Source organism: Solanum stenotomum, chromosome 4 (genome assembly GCF_019186545.1).
Source record: "Solanum stenotomum isolate F172 chromosome 4, ASM1918654v1, whole genome shotgun sequence".
Classification (NCBI taxonomy): domain Eukaryota; kingdom Viridiplantae; phylum Streptophyta; class Magnoliopsida; order Solanales; family Solanaceae; genus Solanum; species Solanum stenotomum.
The window spans coordinates 1,198,906-1,219,053 of NC_064285.1; the positions used below are offsets into that span (position 1 = coordinate 1,198,906).

Here is a 20,148-nt window from a genome sequence, read left to right on the forward strand (position 1 = left end):
GATCTAGTAAATGATATTCATAGCCTCCATAGGATTTATGGCACTTTTTTTTAGCGTTAAAGGATCACGAATTAGGAATTAAGAATTTCTCATTTTTTTTGTGTGTATTAATCCATGATTTTTTGGTAAATATTACTGACCAGATTTTTTTGCTTCCAAATTTTTTGGGACCATTCATATAGGATTCATGTCACTTTTTTAGCGTTTAGGGGTCACGAAATAGGAATTCAAGATTTCTTTATTTTTCATGTGTATTAGTTCATGAATTTTTGAAAATATGACTGATTGAATCCTTTTTACTCAAAATTTTGTGGGATCATTTGTAATGACCTAATGGACGATACCCATTACTTCTACAAATTCATCACTTTTTTTTTAGCTTTTACGGGTCACAAAACAGGTATTTATGATTTTTTTTCAATTCTTCATGTATATTATTAGTTCATAAATTTTTTGAGAATATGACTAATCAAAAGTTTTTGCCCCAATTTTCTCGAGTCCATCCGTAATGATATTCATATCCTTTAAAGAATCCACACCACTTTTTTACATTAAAGGGTCACAAATTATAAATTCAAATTTTTCATGTGCATTAATCCATGAATATTAAAAAGATTGATTAATCAGATCTTTTTAACCTAAACTTCAACTAAATCTCCGCTGGCAACTAAACCGTCTTAACTAATCTCCATTGTGTCTCGTGGAGACCCATTGTTAGTCATGTAACATAACTTTTGGAGGTGTCTAATCATTTCGTAAGTTGGAGTTTTCAACTGACACAATGACAAATTGAAGTATTTACTTACCTGTCAAGAGACCAAATTTGAATGCCTATACATGTATTACATTATAACATCAGTTGATAAAACATGAAGTATATGAAAAATATAGTTAAAAGTTACTGCTCACAAGCAACTTCAAAAGCCAATATAATCATTCATTCACTAAAAGAAAAGTAGAAAATTCACCATCATTAAATGTTTGGTTCAGAAACAACACCAACTCTCATAGTCTTCAAATATGACAAAGCAAAAGGGAATGCAAATACATAAATGATGAAAAACTCAGTCTTGAACAACACTGCTCTTTTGAACTACTAATGGATCTCACAAATTTGTCTACCTATATGAATCTTGGCGCTTCGGTTTGCTTTGAACAATAGCTTCAATCTTCTCCATCACAGCAGGTGTTAACATTGGAATCACATTGATAGCTTTCATGTTCTCTTGAATCTGCATTAATGTAGATCAAACATGAGATACACCACGTAAAATTTGCTCGCACCCTCAAAAATGTTGTCGAACCATATGCATTGCACTTTTGGTGGATATAAAATACACCTAGGGGTATTTTTGAAGAGTCCGAGAAACATAGACTAATATTACTTTCTTTTTCATTTTATATGACACTCTTTCCTTTCAAGTCTCTTCCGAAAAGAATGACAGTTCATATGGTACTTATGGTATGGGCGTAAAGCCTTTTATTTATTTCTTAACCGCTGTGCCGAGTCGAACATAGTCATATAAAATGAAATACAAAAAGTTAAGATTGTGTTCAATCAAAACATTAGAAGAAAACAATGCAAAAAGAGATTGTTATAGTCTCTTTTTTTTGCCCAGATGTCTATAGAAATAAGTTAAATCAAAAGAGATTCAAAGTAGAAACAAAATCAAAATGACTACTTATTTCGAAAGCAAAGCAAGAGGATTCTTCCTTTTAGTACTTTTTAACTTCGGATGGGGGTGGGGATGGGAGTGGGGGTGAGGTTATGAGGACTGAATACAGTTAATGAACACGTAGAAAAACTATAAAAGTAGGCACAGAAAGGTATTAAAAAAAAACAAAATGTTTATCTAAAAAGAACAAGAAACTCCATGAATGCATGCTTTAAAACAGAAATAATACAGGCAAAACTGAAATCTCAACCAATCGAGATTGATATCAATTATTGAAGTGAGAGCTAACACTGTAGAAAAGAATCATCGTCTGAAAGGGAAAGCTCATGAAAAGAATAAGGGAAAAAGTAACGGACCTGATACTCTTTGGTGGCACCAGTAATAACAGATGAGACATTAGGATTTGCAGCACACCAGGCAATTGCCAGTTGAGGCAGAGGTACACCTAGTTCCTCAGCAATTGGTTTCAATCCATTTACTTTCCTCAGCACATCATCCACCAAAGATCTGCTGGCGAGATTCTGCAATGCATAAGATTACTAGTCAAGTTTCTTCAATAGGAGTAAGATTAAAAAAGAGAGTGAAAATAACAAAGTATGCATATGCGTACACATTGATACGTGAAGTTTGGATATGCCCACACATAAATCTAATCATATTTACATGGAAAACTTTCACTTTCGACTATTGGACATTTGGTTCCTCAATTTGGAAGCAACTCAAAAAAACTTGAGCCTTTCTAACATATGAGCATAACTCATAAGGAACAATAAAAGAATTCTGAAGCCACCTGCTAATAGCACTTCCATTTCTCGTTATCTAAAGGCTCAGGTGACTTTTGTCTCATAGTTCTAGGTTTAAGCACATGAGAAGATGTTAAATTTCTTTTGATGTTCTAGACTAGAATTATTAAGAAACAGGTCCAGGACATCTGCTCACAAACACCAAGAAGAAAGAACTATCTGCTTGTCCAAGGGAAGGGAAAAGTTCATTTTGGCAGACATAAACCATCTGGTTTCAATGAACGAAGATATTGGTTAAAAATCACAAGAACTAATTGCTTGAAGATCACCGAATGTTCTTAAATTTAGAGAAACTTTTACCAGCTGACTACTCAATGAGCTGCTCAAAGAAATTTACCATATAATTATTTAGGAAGCTGTAACATTACCAATTTAAAAAATTAAAAATTAGGAAGCTGTGAACTAAGAATTAACAAAGATCACACATAAATATAAGAGCAGCATTGCTTTAAAAGCCAATAGGAGTGGACAAGTACAGTTTCAAACAAACAGGATTTTCTTGTAAAACTTTGAGGGTTCTACCTTGTAATTTTCCAGTGAAAATCGACTGTCTGGTGGAATGTTCCCTGAGGTATATTTTCCAGTCAGAACGCCTGAAGCGAGAGGACTCCATGTGGTAAGACCAATTCCATAGTTGCTATACAGAGGGAGGTACTCAGATTCGACCTGCAACCATTCAGTGAGGTCCATGTATTGTTAGAGAAAAGACACATGACAAGTTGCAAAGATAGATAATGACACTGGAGCTACAAGCGGAGGCCAAATGCACTAAAATCTGACAAGTTCAGGTAATGAATTCATGTCAGCAAATAAAATGGCAATCAGCCAAATTCTAGCAGCCAGCCATGTTGAATCACTCAACGAAACAGCCTAAATCAATAACAGATCACGAGGAAGAAGAAAAAAGGGACAACATTGGACCTCCTACTGTCCTACACCATACTCAGAGTTGGAGAACACCTTCAAAGAAATTTCTACAGTTAACAACATGTTCGATGAAAGGCGATGGATTTTTGCCACATACGAATAGCAATATTAGACTTGCAACACCCTGAAAATTCTCCACTGAAGTTTTCACAACAGTAACTTGTATGTACAGCTGTAAAAGAATGCAGTTTTGCACTGAAAGGTTTAACCGTAAAGAGACCCTAGAGGATGCCAGGAAATATTTCTTGTTTTAACTTTTACCTCAAACATCCCACTACCTCCACTTTTTTTCATTTCACTTGTCTGGCTATTTGATTTCTAATATGTCCCAGATCTAGCCTGTACATTCATTCAGCAATTTATATGAAATGAAAGATTAATCTTCTATCTAGTTGAACATCTGAATATTCTACTACTCTTGGAATTAAGGAATCCATACTAACCACATTAAGAAAACAAAAGCTACTGTCACAGCATTTGCTCAACTAAGGCATCAAGTCAAATTTCGGTTCTCAAAACCAGCACAATACACGAAGGTACTATATTGGGAACTGTTGACAAATCGCTTTTACATTAATCAACAAGCGTGGTGATTCCCAAACAAGTTGGGGTCGCCTGTATGAATCCCATCTCTTCATTTAAGCTCATCTTATATCATCATCATTCTAAAAAACAACAAACCATAACACAACAACAACAATTATACATCATCCCCAAACAAGTTGGGATCGGCTGTATGAATCTAAGTTCTTCATTTTTAACTTATTTCATATCATCATCATACTAAAGAACAACAACAAACCATAACAACAACTATGCTTCCACCCCACATAAGTTGGGATTGGCTATCTGAACATCACTTCTTCATTTAAGCTCATTTCATATCATCATCATACTAAAAACAACAACAAACCATAACACAACAGCTATGCCTCAGTCTCAAATAAGTTGAGATCAGAATCCCATCTCTTCGTTTAAGCTCATTTCATATCATCATCATACTCAAAAACAACAACAAACCATTACACAACAACAACAATTATGCCTCATCCCCAAATAAGTTGGGATCGACTATATGAATCCGTCTTCTTCATTTAAGCTCATTTCATATCATCATCATCATCATCATACTTAAAAACTACAACAAAGCATAACACAACAACAACAACAACAATTATGCCTCAGCCCCAGGCTGTAAGAATCCCATTTCTTCATTCTAAGCTCATTTCATGCCATCATACTAAAACATAAACCACAATATAAACTAGAAACAATCTAAATCCAAGAACCAGAGTCCAAAAAATTACCTTATGCCTAGACAACAAGTTATACTCAGGCTGCTCAACAATAGGACCAACAAGATCCAATCTTTGAGCAACCCCCCATGCTTCAGTAATCTGCTGAGCTGACCATTCACTTGTACCCCAATAAAAAGCCCACCCTTTATCAATCACATAGTTCATAGCCCTAACAGTTTCTTCAATAGGTGTACTTGTATCAGGCCTATGACAATAGATCAGATCTACATAATCCATATCAAGTCTCTTCAATGAAGCTTTTGTTCCTTCAATTATATGTTTTCTTGAAAGCCCTTTATCATTTGGACCAGAACCACCCCAAAAAATCTTTGTAGACACAACAATGTCTGATCTTTTCCACCCAAGTTCACGAATCGCTTGACCCATGATTTCTTCTGCTCTGCCATTAGCATATACCTCAGCATTGTCAAAAAAATTGACACCATGGTCACGACAACACTGTAAAAGGGTTTTTGCTTCTTTGACATCAAGTTGATTTCCAAAGGTAACCCATGCTCCATAAGAGAGCTGGGATACCTTTAGGCCTGATCTGCCTAAATTCTTGTATTGCATTTGCATTTTTTGAGGGAGATCAAGAATCAAGAAAAGGGGAAAAAGATTGGTTTTTTAAGAATTTGTGAGGGAATTTAAGTGTTTTTGGTGTGTAGATTAGCTGTTTCCACTTGGCATAATAAGTTGTTGGGACTGACAGTGAACTATTGATCTAAGCAGTGACATTTGTTGTGATGTGACATTTTGTGGCGTTAACTTGTTTTGATGTGATGCACTTTAATAATAGAAAAATAAAAATCGTGGTGTTCGGATTAATTTGTATATACATGTTTATTGTTGTTGTGATTTAATGCATTTTAATAATAAAAAACTATAATGATGGTGCTTGAGTTAGCTTGTAAAGTTGTGTGCATATATTTGTTCTGATGTGATGCACTTTAATTAGAAAACTATGATCGTGATGTTCGGAACAATTTGTGTATACATGTTTATTGTTGTTGTGATTTGATGCATTTTAATAATAAAAAATTATAATGGTGATGTTCAAATTAGCTTGTGAAGTTGTGTGCATATATTTGTTCTGATGTGATGCACTTTAATTAAAAAATTATGATCGTAATGTTCGAATTAGCTTGTGTATACATGTCTATTGTTGTTGTGATTTGATGCATTTTAATAATAAAAAATTATAATGGTGGTGTTCGAGTTAGCTTGTATAGTTGTGTGCATAAAATTGTTCTGATGTGATGCACATTAATTAGGAAATTATGATCGTGATATTTGAATCAATTTGTGTATACATGCTTATTGTTGTTGTGCTTTGATGCATTTTGATAATAAGAAATTATAATCGTGGTGTTCAAATTAGTTTGAGCGTACATATTTATTGTGATATGATGCATTTTGATAATAGAAAATTATAATTATGGTGTTTGGATCAGCTTATGTCTACACATACATTTGTCGTGATGTAACACACTTAAAATTAAAAAAAAAATTATAATTGTGGTAGTTGGGTAAGCTTGTGTGTATACATTTAATTTGTTGTGATGGGATGCACTTTAATAATAAAAAATTATAATTATGTTGTTTGGATCAGCTTGTGTGTACATATTTGTTGTGATACGATGTATTTTAATACTAAAAAAATATATAATTATGGTGTTTGAATCACCTTGTGTGTACAATTTTTTGTGATGTGATGCACTTTAATAATTAAAAAAATATATAATTGTGGTGTTCAAGCCAACTTGTGTGCACACATTTATTGTGATATGATGCACTTTAATAATAAAAAATTATAATTATGGTGTTTATGTTAGCTTACGTGCACACATAAATATCAAATAACTCAATCTATCGAAGATTGGATATAAGAATGTTCATGATTTGGTTTAAAATTGATCAAATCGAAAAGTGAATCAAAACTATATATTGTGTATAATTTTAAAAATATATACAATAATTAAGATACTCCCTCCGTTCACTTTTCTTTGTCACTTATTCTTAAAATAAATTTTCATTTTTAATTGTCACTTTTGACATATCAAGAAAAGACAAAATTTTTAATAAAAATATTGTGGTAAAATACATATATCAATAATTGTTTTTCTTAATGAGCATGTCAAATCAAATAGTGATAAGTAAAATTAAACGAAGAGAGTAATAACTTTTAAAAATCACGATATATAATTTGTGATGGATGGTAGTGTACTTGGCTTTTGTGCCATAGGTAATTGTGACATGCATTGAAGTGGGGCGCCAGGGGTGCGGGGGGCGGGGGGGATATTTAGCATATTTATGAGATTTAAGGTTGGTGAATCTTTTATTTTTATTCTTTTTTTAGTTTATTACTATGACAGTATGAAGTACAAGGTTTCTGACCCTTCAAATTTTTGTTCTTCTTTTGGTAGCAACATAATCACAGTCATTCATTTGTTTGTTTCCACTCCTATTATTTCTTTCATTTTTATTCTATTGTGCAATTAATATGTCTTCTATTCAAAATAAGGTTTTTTTTTTTTTTAATAATAGAAGAATTTTACTTATAATGATTAAAGATCATTCATCTGTATGAAACAGTTCCATTAGCATCTCTTTAAAGAGTATTAGTTACAAACGAAGGAGATATTGCAAATACATTTAACTTGTTTCTTAATTTCAACACTTAAGCATGGATATCCATAACCAAATATAGGTATAAATCAATTTTAAATTTCATATTTGGGTAACCTCCTAATTCCTTGTGGAAATTATGTTTATTGGACATTTTTTTTCGTCTTGTCTTTGAAAAATAATTGTTATCATTGAGTTTCAAATTTTAGGATAATGACTATTTATAATTACAAAGATTGAAAAGTGATTATTTGTAAATTTTATGCCTTATCTTATATAACCAAATGGCATAGGGTTTCTTTTTTATAGCTGAGGCTTGGGATACAAAGTACCAATTGTTTTTTTGCTTGTGTTTGTGTTTTGATATCATCTAAACTATTTGGCTTTTTTCTTAAACAAAATCAAAATAATTATGCTAGTCTAAATACATATTTTCTTACTTTCTTTATTTAATGACAATTAACTTTTGAAAAGAAAAAAACTAAATACAGTACTTGGGCTTGGCTCCTGGCCCATCCATCCTCCATTTGGGCTTGGACAAGGAAAACTAATCCATGGGCCTGGTCTTGATAATTATGAAGCCCAATTTCCAATCCATCCCAAGCCCATTCATCCATTTTTGCCTCTATTATTAATGATGCACTTGAACCTGTTTGGATTACATCTCGACAAATAGAAGCAGGCCAACGAGCACTTCACTATCCCATACATACACTTGTGGGTTGAGTCGAGTTGAATTGAGTTCGACTTTAGTCTATTCCATTGTCAAACAAAGTTTGAGTCGAGCCTTATCAAACTTTTTTATAATACTGAATCGAACTGAACTTAATTGAACTTTAATCCAATTTAACGAGGTCAGGCCAAGCCAAGCCAAACCAAGAGGCATTTCTTATCCTAAGTACCTCACTAGATATGAAAGAGAAACTTAAGAAGTAATTGATCACTACTTACAAAAAAAGATATTAGCAATGGACAAATTTTGTAACTAAACAACATAATTTTTCGCTAGCTCTATTTCACAACGGATAATCACAAATTTCTGTTAGCTATGATTTTTATTTGATGGTCGATTAATGGGAATATATAAAGAAGTTTTATACCATCAACTAATGACCTACAATAACATGTAATTCCTTGTATGATATAATAATGTGAAATAGATCGGAGCATCGGGCGCTAACTTATTATAATTAATTAAATTACACTTTGAGATAAATTATTATATTGACGATGTATAAAACTTAAATTCGATGTAATTAAGGCTAATTAATTAAGTCACTTGCCAACTACTTTATTCTTGATGTCATTTGCAGTGTCTTTGACTTTATCCCATGCACCTTTTTCTTCCTTTTCAGTTGCCTTATCTAGTGCTGCTTTTGCCACCTCTGATATCACCTAATTAATCAACATAACATTAATGAAATAATAAAATAAAATAAGAATTAACCTGAACAACTTTTGTCGCTAAACAATAAATAATCAATTCGTCGCTAATTAAGTTTATTATTAACGAATTATTTTTTAAAAAAATCATGTTAGGTATATATCAATATATGTTATATAGCGACAAAACATGTTTCATTCTGACGTTCATCGATACTGATACGACATTTGGAGATTAACGATAAATATCGTTGTTCTGATATTTATCGATACAGATACGAGATTTGGAGATTAACAATAAATTTCGTAGCTATATAAATAGGTGGAAAAAGGCTTACATTTCCAGCACTATCAGAAACAGTTTTTTTGACATATTCTCCCACACTTTTCACTTCTTTAGCTCCTTCTTTCACTGCTTCTGCTGCTTCTATTATCTTTTGACATGTCTCTTTATCAATCTTCATAAAAAAAATCCAAAATTTAAACCAAAAACAAAAAAATATTTATGTGTATATAAAAAAAAAAAAACATTATTAATGTAATATTCAAGAAGAAAAATGAGTGTTCCAGGTTCAAATTTCAGTAAAGGTATACAAATAATATACCATATGATATTTTTTAATTATCTGTTCAAGTCTTAGTGAACAGAGTTACTCGATATCTATTTATGTTCGTAGGATTCAATCAATGTGCACATAAGTTGATTCAAACTCGGACACTATGATTATTAAAAAAGATAAAATTAACAAATTAAAACTCAAATATTTATGTATATATATAAACATGATTAATGCAATATATTCAAGAAGAAAAATGAGCATTTCAGGTTCAAATTTTAGTGGAGGCATACAAATATACTCAATGATATATATTTTCTAACTATGTGTTCAGGTTTTGATCGATTGAGTTATTCGATATTTATATTTATACTAGTGGAAAATTAATTTATGCGTGCATAAACTGACTCAGACACTAAGATGAAATAAACAAATTAAAACTCACTTTTTGAGAAGGTCTTGTGGCACTAACAAAGTCTCTATAGATCAATACATTTCCTGCAGGCACCATCATGAATCTAGTCGAAATACAATTGGACATGTTGGCTATAATTACTTTTAAATGAGCCATTTCTTTTTCTTCTTGATTTGCTATTTAATTTATTTCTCTTAAGATAATAATAATAATAATAATCTTTGATTAAAAGTTTTCCCTTTTCTTGTTTTTGTTTTCTTTCCAATGTTATTGCTAGTAGTTGTATGTTGTAAGTGTGGAAGCAAATCATGCATACACCTGTCTCTTTTTGAGGTTTTTGTTGCTATAATGGAGAAAAAAAAATTCTATGGTTAAGAACTAATCATGCTAATTAATTAACTTGAAGAAACATGTTTTTTTATCATCACAATTTAACAATTTCCCTAAACACAAATTTAACCTTCTAAATTCTCAAGGAATATGTTAAAAATGGGATGGGCTTGACAGAAAAGACCAATTTAGACAAGGCTAAAAATATGGACAGACAATTTAAAGAATAAATCGTGCAATTAAATGATTTTTAATTGATGCTTATTAGCAAAGCTTCATTTCAAATTTTTTGTCCCTCCTAGGCCGCCGTTTCTACCTTTTCGTTCACTTGATTACTCGAACGTATAATTTTAGGATTCTATCTTTTCGTTCACTTGATGACTCGAATGTATAAATTCAGGATTCTATCTTTTCATTCATTTGATGACTTGAACGTCTAACTTCAGAATTGAAAATAAATAATGCTTATCATCCGAACAACCCCTATTATTTCTCAACAACAGAAGGTGTCACCAAATTTATTTTTAATGCATTTATCTTCAATAGATCAACTCAACGTACTGACTAATAAAGACTTGAATATTTTCTGTTTCATTAATATTGGTCCCAATATATATATATCATAGTGACTTCATCAATATAATTGAGGTTCCCTAGGTATACGTCCAAGTAATCCAACTAATAATTCATTTCTCTCAAAGTTTTTTCTCAAATTTTCATAATTGTTTAATTTGTATGAAAATTTATTCCTCAAAGAAATCTATGGTAAGGAATGATTTCTCTTACCTAGGCTTTACGCGAATAAATTTAAATTAATCAAATCATTAAATTTCGTATACTGATAATTATTTATATGAAACTTTGGATATATTCTCCTTTTATTGATCCCAAAAAGAGTAATATCTCTAATATAAATTGTGTATAGGGAATGTAAAATAGAGAAAATGCATGACTAATTAATTTCATCTACAATTGTTACAAGTGTTGAGGAAACAGTATGCATGAAGTTGCATGGCCAGCTTGAATTGCGTGATATAATAATTATAAACACAATAAATACTATGGAATTTGATTTTTATTTATTTATTAATGAGTTGACATTTGCAAAAACATTAATGATCTATTCTTTTCCTTCACCTAACTCTGACTATACTCTATAATGCTACTCTCGAGATGTTGTATATGGTTGAGTTTTAATTTGATGCTCAACCTTTACTCTTTCTGTCCAACTATACTCGTTCACGATTGATTTTGCACACTTCTTAAGAAACTATAAATAAAAAGATAATTTTACTATATCATTCTTTGAATATATTTTCTATGTCCCTAATTATTTGTTCACTTTTCCTTTTTTAGTTGTTCCTAATTACTTGTCCATTTTAATAAATCAAGAAAAGACAAAAAAAATTATCTATTATACCTCAATTAATTACTTTAAAAAAGATAAAACTTTTTGAAAATTTTAAGTTTTTAATTCATCCACTTCATAATTAATAGAGGTAAAATGGTAAACTTACTATGTCAATCATTGTTTTCTTAATATGTGTCTCAATTCAAAAGTGGACAATTAATTAGGAATAGAGAGAGTAATAAATACAATGTCTTGAAAATTGTAATAGGGAAATGACAATGATTAATGATAAAGGTAATTAAGTAAATTAGGAACTAAGTGTAAAATTATCCATTAATTTCATAAAGTGGACAAGTTTTGTTGGAACATTCCAAAATAGTATAGTGTGAAACTATTGTTAGACGAAGAGAATATACTATACCTCGGCGAGGAGAGGATCTATGCATATCTTCGGTATCGATTTTTTGAACTCTATTCGATTTAAATTTTACTACATAAATTGAAATAAATGAAATAATAAATCATTTTTTTATTTTTATAAATATATCAAATACTTGTAAACAAATTCATTTTACCAAAACTATCACTACTAAAAATAACTTTCCCATTGAATTTTTCACGGAAAAATATTTGGTTGTTAATTTCAGAAATATTCTGATTGAATTGGTAAGAAAAGAAAAAATACTATTATTTTTACACAGAAAAATAGAGAGTTTTCTGGTATTTCAGTGAGAATATGTTTGCGTTTTTTTAGCGAGTTGGTTCAACGGAAAATGAGTGGGAAAATCATGTTCTATAACATAAATTTTCTTTCGGTGGGAAAAAACATCTTGTAGTACTAGTATGTTCTTTCCATTTCAAAATAATTGAATTGTTGAGGTGTTTCACGTCCTTTAAGAAAAGTAAATTAGAAATTACTTTCCATTTTTACCCTTATTAATTATTGTCAAAGTAATCTTTGGAATAATTCAAAGCAATTAAAGTTTCTTCAACTCATCACATAGAAAATCCAAATGAAGGGTAAAATTGGAAGAATATTCTAAAAGTAGTTTTGACGATTGAACAATTAAGTTGAGTAAACTGAAATATGAAAAATCTCTCAATAATTCAATTATTTTGAAACGGAAAGAGTATTAATCTTTGAATCGGATCGAAGGAGGGAGGAGACGTACTATATTTATTGCCTTTTCCATAATTACTCAATTGTCCCTCAAATGTATCTTTAAATAGACCTCTTGTCACAATTTCTTACATACCACAATTCACCAACCTTAGTCTATTTTTATTTGTTTGTTTTTGTGTGTAAGGAGATAGACAAAATAGAGAGAAACATAAGTTTTTGGAGTAAACAAAATGGCAAATTGGTCCATAATATTCATGTTTGCACTAGTACTAGTCCATGCCACAGCAAGAAATATTCCTGAGGTTCAAAATGTAAACACTAAGACTTTACATACTAATTCTCCAACACCAAGCAAAATTGGAGGACTTAATGACAAGAAAAATTTTATAACATATGGTGGCATAGGGGGTTGTTCCGGAATTGGTGGAGTAGGTGGGGTTTTGCCAATACTTGGCGGTGCCGTAGGCGGCGTTGGTGGTACCGCCGGTGGTGTTGGTGGAGTCGGTGGCGGTCTTGGTGGTGCCGGGTTTAAAGGGATTGGCGGTGGCGTTGGCGGTGCCGGAGGTGTTGGTGGTGGTGGACTAGGTGTTGGTGGTGGAATTGGTGGTTATAAAGGTGTGGGAGTTGTTATTCCTTGAAGTGTTTTACTATATAGTGTTGGTTAATATTTTTATTTTGTTATTGCATGCATGTTCTCCTAGTTCTTGTGTTGTTTCAAGTGTCTAGTATTTAAATTTGATGTTTTCAATTAAAAGTGTTAGTATTACTATTATTCCCTAGATCATTGTGTTATCTAGTATTTTGTTCCCAAGTTAATGTGTAATAAGGATATAATACTCGTATAGTTTGTTTAGGTTATGTTTATGTTCCCAATTTCATTGGGCTTGTTGGCTTTAACTTGTTTCTAATGTATGAAGAACTTTTTTTCCAAGAATTAATTCCTCCTTTCTAGTTTAATTTTCAAGTCTTTAATTAATTCATGAAGCAATCTTTAACGGATGGCATTAATGAGTTCTTTTCTCAAAGTTCGATAATATATTTGAGCCTTTTTTCCTTTATTTAAATATTTTTGCGTCAACTTTTGGATTTTCTTGTATGTGTTTTCAAAGATGGCTTATTATGTAAATAAGGTAACCACTTAAAAATATCACCTTTTTTTATTATACCATTCGTCTCAATAAGAAATAAAATCCTATGTGTTTTCTGATTGAGGATGATGGGTGTATCACAAAATGAGAGGAGATTTTTTGTGTAATTAACTTAACTACCTGATATAGACACTGGACACATGAGAATACATACAATTTTTTTTTTAAAAAAGTTTCTAATAAAAAAACACTTCATTTGTTTAGTTGTTCAATTGAAACAAATTGTAGTTCAAGTATCTGAATGAAATTATTTGAAAAATTTAGGATGCAAAAGTATTAAGCCAAAATAATATCCTAAAAACATGAAAGATAAATAACAAGAGATGAGTCACACATATTATATAATAAATAAATATTATATATCATTTTATTAATATCATGTATTATGTACATATTCAATCTCTTAGGAAAAGAATGGGTATTTATATAGTAATTTTCCCATTCCATTCCCATAAGAGACAATTAAACACTCCTTAATTATTATTATTATTACTTCAATATTACAAACTATATATTATACAACTTAATCCACATCTCACAAATTACATTTACTATATAGTAAATATAATTTGTTCATAACTTCATATATATAACCTCCTTTTCACCACCTTAGCTTTGCTGGAAAATATTTCTCAATTAAAGACATATAATAAGGTTTTACCTCTTCCACATTAACATGAACTTTGCTTTTACTATACAAATCATATTTATTAAAAACATGAAGCCACTTCAAATTTTCTTCATCTTCATCATTCATCAAATGTTTATAAGCTCCATNTAATTAAAAGTGTTAGTATTACAATTATTTCCTAAATCATTGTGTTATCTAGTATTTTGTTCCCAAGTTATTGTGTAATAATTAAGGATATAATAGTATAGTTTGCTTAGGCTGGGTTAATTATGTTCCCAATTTCATTGGGCTTGTTGGTTTAACTTGTTTCTAATGTATGAAGAACTTTTTTTCCCCAAGAATTAATTCCTCCTTGCTCGTTTAATTTTCAAGTCTTTAATTAACTCATGAAGTAATTACCTTTATTAGCATGCATGTTGTTTAAGTTTGGTCGTGTTTTTTATCCTTCAATGGTTTTTTTTTTTCTTCCGAACACCTGAACACATAATAAAATATTTTTCTTTATATATTTTTGCGTCAATTTTTGGTTTTTTTTTGTGTGTTTTCAAATATTGCTCAGTATGTAGATAAGTTGATCATTTAAAATATATCACCTTATTTAATTATACGTATTCGCCTCAATAAATCATAAAACCCTAAGCGTTCTCTAATTAAGGCTAATGTGTATCATGAAATTAAAGAGATGACATGTGTTAACTCAACTACCCGATATAGACACTTGAGAAAACACACTGTTTTTTTTTTTTAAAAAAAAAGAAGATAAAATGGAAGTGTCTAATTTTATTATGTTTCAATTGTTAATCAATTGAAATAAACTGTAGTTCAAGTATCTAAATAAAATTATCATGCAAAAGTATTAAGCCAAAATAATATCTTAAAAATATGAAGGATAAATAACAAGAGATGAGTCATACATATTATATAATAAATAAATTATATATCATTTTATTAATAACATGTATTATGTACATATTCAATCTCTTAGGAAAAGAATGGGTATTATTTATATAGTAATTTTCCCATTCCACTCCCATAAGAGACTATTAAACACTCCTTAATTATTATTATTATTACTTCAATATTACAAACTATCTATTATACAACTTAATCCACATCTCACAAATTATATTTACAATATAATTTGTTCATAACTTCATATATCACCTCCTTTTCACCACCTTAGCTTTGCTGGAAAATATTTCTCAATTAAAGACATATAATAAGGTTTTACCTCTTCCACATTAACATGAACTTTGCTTTTACTATACAAATCATATTTATTAAAAACATGAAGCCACTTCAAATTTTCTTCATCTTCATCATTCATCAAATGTTTATAAGCTCCATTTTTATGCAATGGATAAAATGAATGATACCTTATAATAAAAAGTCCAGCTGATGGTAATGTTGTACCATTTTCTTTAGCAACCATATACATATAATCATCATGACCCCATGACATCATGACATTTTCTAGTCCAATAAAATCATAATATATTCCATTTTTTGTGTTGTAAATTGAGTTGTTAAAATCTTGATTTTCTTTAAAATATTTATGGTGAATATTTGATTCATCAAATGAACATCCTAAAGGGAATGTGTCACCAACAACAGCCCATTGAGGTAAACCACCAAACTTAGGTAAAACTAATATTTTACCTAAATCATGAATTAAGGCTGTTAAATGTAACCAATCTTCATTAGGATAATCTTTTCTAATTGCCTCAGCACTTTGTAATAAATGTTGAATTTGTGGTTCATCTAAATCAGGATCACTATCATCAACAACATCATTTAGTAATTCACAACATTCCCATATGCTCATTTTTGCTTTGTCTAATTTTGTATAATCTTCTCTCATTTTCTTCACAAAATCATATGTTTGATTTATATGTTGTGTTTTGTAGAATTTTTCTACCCCTTTTTGCCTTTCACTTTGTGCATTGTTGTAGTCCCTAAAATCATGTCCAAATGCATTTGTTTGAGGCACCATGAATTGGTCTTGGTCTTGGATTTTTTTTCCCTCTAGTTGGATAGTCATTTTTAGTGATTAAAAAAAAAGGAATAGAGAAAAGACGGAATGATTTGGGAGGCCTGTGCTCAGATTGTCAACTGGACCTTTTTACTCAGAATATTGTTACAAATAGAACTACAACAAAGAACACAAATCTCAAATTTGGGAATAATTGAAAGTAATTAAAGCAAAGCAAAGAGGGATAGGATAGGATAGGATAGGATAATAAAGATAGCAAATACGATAATTTTTTTTATTTTTTTTTGGTTAATCTAAAGAAAAGGAGGGAAGTTATTTGATGGGATAGTTAGGTAAAAAGTAAAAAGTACAAGTATTTATAAGTGTTGGTAATTAAAGTCATTCCTTAAAAATCTCTAACTAGATATTATTTTCACCTCCCATTTTTTTTTAATAATAATTTTATTTTTATTATGTTTATTATTATCAACGTCACAAATGTTTGGCTAATAGATTATACTAGAGGATAAGAACAAAATATAGTTTGAGGTTTGGGGATGTGGATTTGCCCATGCAAATAGGTGTTTAGTTTCTAACTATCTATCCTCCTAATATAACAAATTGTCAATATTTTTATTAATATGCCTTAAATATATGAAAAATCATTTTTAAAATGCCCTAGTGAGTCATTACAAGCAGAGCAATATTTTATGCAAATAAAATAATTGTTTTTTTTTCTGTTTCAGGACAATTAAAGAAATTTAAAATTTTCAAAAGGGACATTATTTTTAATGTAACATGCCCTTTTAGCACATTTGTCATAAAAAATATATATTTGTCAGCTATTATTTTGATAACAATAGTCCTCTCTAATATAATCCATTATCTTAATTGGTCCATTTTTACTTTTAATTTTTGGTAATCCTTCTCTTTTGGTAATTCGATGTCTTATATGAGGTTTCATAATTTTGTAATGAGACTTGACGTGGATTTCATCTTATCTGAATATTTCGACACCTATACTTTCCTTTTGTGTTAGATTTTTGCAATTCTTGAAAAATCATATTGCACCACTTATTGTACATGATCATTTCTAGGGTCAGCACTATGATAGATAAAGCTTAAAGTCATTGAAGAATATGATTTCAGATAATATAAGATAGAAATTCCTCCATCATTATGTATGGTTACTTTCACATAACAGAATTTTGCTCTCCATGATAGAACCTAATCTATATATTTATTTCTTTATGCCAATCGATAAAATTGTCGAAGATCATATAAAAAGATTTTATTCTTTTATCTTAAATGACCAAATTCGGAAGCTTATTTATATCTTTCTGAATGTTTAGACTTGCCAACTGGAGCATAGATTATATAATATAGAGTTGGCTCGACATAAAGTAAACGAAAAATTGAGATTGATTAGACTCTGATATTATCAATAAAAAAAATGTATGTCGGATCTAATTCAATCTAAAATGTTACTCCCTTCATTCCAAATTAACTTAATTGTTCAGTTTCAAGATTACTTTTAGAGTGTTCTTCCAATTTTACCCTTCATTAGTTAGTATTGGAATTAGTGATTAGTTAATATTTAGTTATTTTAATCATAAATTTGACAATAATTAATAAGGGTAAAAATGGAAAACTAGGTTCAATTTATGCTTAATCTACTTTTCTTAAAGGGTGTGAAACACCTCAAAAAGTAACTTAATATGGAATGGAGGGAGTAATTTCCATGAGGTCATGAGAATTGTCCAAGATCAAATGTGGGGACTGGACACTTTGTTTAATGATAGCATAAAATAATCATAAATGAGTGTGGTTGAATGGATATGATCCCTTCGGAGGTTTCAATTCGAACTTTGAAAAAGAACGAATTACGATTGGAAGCGCTTCCCCTTTAATGAGTCTTATGCAGTGTGAAAATGAATTAGTAAGATTAATAGATATCGAAACTCAGTTCATTTTAATCCAATTCATTCCGGTCCATCAAAAATTGAAATAGTATATAGCCCAAATTAATCCATGAGAAATCTTATCGAAATATTTTCAAAAAGACATTTTATTTTATTTGAAATATTATATATAAATTATAGCCACAATAAAGAAAAATATATATATTTTAGGTACCAAAGAATCATAAAAATTCAAACAAAGAAATTAAAATTTAGTAAAAATCAAAGAGATGGGTTTATGACTCATTTTTAGCTCATTTCAGTACACATTGCTCTAATTTTAACCCACTTATATATTAACTTAATCTATTTTAACTTGTCGATCAATCCGTCCATTTAACACTCTGTATATATGTAATTCTAAAAATAAAAAAAATCATAAATATCATGATGAACAATTATTAAAATCTTGAACAATATTATAGGATCAGCATGCTTGTTACATGAATTACAAACGTGGGGATTTTAGTATATATAAATGTTCAATCACTAGTCATGAAACGTAGCTAATCGATCCTTAGGATAAAAAGGAAACTTTATTGTAGTGCTTGACCATGATTCATATTTATCGCGTACAGAGGTCGAATCAAGATTCAATTTGTTTTATAAATATATAGTTTTATTTTTTTAAGTTATTAAATTTTAAATTAATAATTGCGGAGCTACCTTCTAGATTCGCCTTTAGTCGCAAAGCTATAATTAAAGTTACGGAAATAATTTTGACCTAATATTCCTAAATTTATTCAGAATTCAATAGATAAAAAAAAATTATAAACTCAAAATTTTAGATACGCCGCGATTAGCCTAAATGTTTTTTTCACAGTACAAGCACAGAAAGGTCCAATCAGAAAAATGCACCCATTAAACTATGTTAGTTATTTACCTAAATTTTTGGGATATTGTTTTGGCGTTCTCTATTTTTTTTCTTTTTTTATTCTTATCTTAGAGTATATCGTTTGCCTGTCGATAATGCATAACTAGGAATAGAAGCATGAAAGCAACGACCATAATTGCATAAAACAAAAGAAACGAAATTAACGGGCGTTTGATCATAAAATTTTTTTCTAAAGTTGAAATTCGGAAATTAAACATGTTTGACCTAAACTTCTAGAATTAGTTTAAATTTTTTAAGAATTTAAAAATAATAAAAAAGTAACTTCACTTTACATGCACTAATTCACCCATTATTAATGCCTAAAAAAGGTACAACGAAGTGACAAAACCATAAGGTGCTAATCGCATATTCTACTTTTCTTAAAGGGGTTTCTTAATAAAATTAAAAAATCAAGACTATAAGCATAACTAATTCCAAATACTTTTTTTTAAGTAAGGTGTACATGTTTGAGTCAGCTTATATACATTTTAATTAATTACACAAGGTATATCATTATCTTCGACCTTCTTAAGTATAAGTGTCAGTTAATTCTATCCATCAAGATATAGATAGTTAAAAAGAAATCATATATTTTCTGTGTCCCAATTTATATGACACACTTTTCTTTTCAGAAAGAATAACACATTTCCTTATTTGACAAATATTTAACGACACTATCAACATTTTATCCATGTTGGGTCCCATTTATTTGACCAAAAATCTACAAAAGTGTACTCTTATTAAGTCTAGGAACATTGCAAAGTCTTTTCATATTTCTAAAACTCTACACCAGTCAAATTATATCACATAAATTGAGACGAAGAAAGTCGTATTTTGAGCGCTACTCGATTAACTCTAGGGGGAATCATCTTCCACCTCCCATGATCGATCATAGTTATCGAGTAACTCCTTCAATATTATTCGTTGGAATTTGAACCTGACACCAATATTTTTTTTAAATTATTCCAAATACCATGAAAAATATGATTTTCATTTTCATAGTACACCACTTTACCATAAAGGAATCATGTAGCTAGCTGCCTATATCTATATATAGCCACTACAACTTCA

At 30.0% G+C, this 20,148-nt stretch overlaps 4 protein-coding genes across 4 annotated transcripts; 1 reads left to right on the plus strand and 3 right to left on the minus strand.

The window, feature by feature from the left end:
* Nucleotides 1-916: 916 nt before the first annotated feature.
* On the minus strand, nucleotides 917-5,374 carry LOC125861924 (probable voltage-gated potassium channel subunit beta). The gene is made up of 4 exons (XM_049541842.1): nucleotides 4,714-5,374; nucleotides 3,002-3,145; nucleotides 2,033-2,197; nucleotides 917-1,232 (listed from the first exon to the last, which is right to left on the minus strand). The coding sequence occupies exons 1-4, from the start codon at nucleotides 5,281-5,283 to the stop codon at nucleotides 1,119-1,121; spliced, it is 993 nt and encodes a 330-aa protein (XP_049397799.1). The 5' UTR covers nucleotides 5,284-5,374; the 3' UTR covers nucleotides 917-1,118.
* A 3,225-nt stretch (nucleotides 5,375-8,599) lies between these two features.
* Nucleotides 8,600-9,944, minus strand: LOC125861940 (uncharacterized). Its single transcript, XM_049541856.1, has 3 exons — nucleotides 9,718-9,944; nucleotides 9,054-9,173; nucleotides 8,600-8,727 (listed from the first exon to the last, which is right to left on the minus strand). The coding sequence occupies exons 1-3, from the start codon at nucleotides 9,841-9,843 to the stop codon at nucleotides 8,608-8,610; spliced, it is 366 nt and encodes a 121-aa protein (XP_049397813.1). The 5' UTR covers nucleotides 9,844-9,944; the 3' UTR covers nucleotides 8,600-8,607.
* A 2,702-nt stretch (nucleotides 9,945-12,646) lies between these two features.
* LOC125861939 (glycine-rich protein 5-like) lies at nucleotides 12,647-13,334 on the plus strand. Its single transcript, XM_049541855.1, has one exon. The coding sequence runs from the start codon at nucleotides 12,722-12,724 to the stop codon at nucleotides 13,127-13,129; it is 408 nt and encodes a 135-aa protein (XP_049397812.1). The 5' UTR covers nucleotides 12,647-12,721; the 3' UTR covers nucleotides 13,130-13,334.
* A 1,998-nt stretch (nucleotides 13,335-15,332) lies between these two features.
* Nucleotides 15,333-16,329, minus strand: LOC125861925 (inositol oxygenase 4-like). The gene has a single exon (XM_049541843.1). The coding sequence runs from the start codon at nucleotides 16,309-16,311 to the stop codon at nucleotides 15,442-15,444; it is 870 nt and encodes a 289-aa protein (XP_049397800.1). The 5' UTR covers nucleotides 16,312-16,329; the 3' UTR covers nucleotides 15,333-15,441.
* Nucleotides 16,330-20,148: the final 3,819 nt, after the last annotated feature.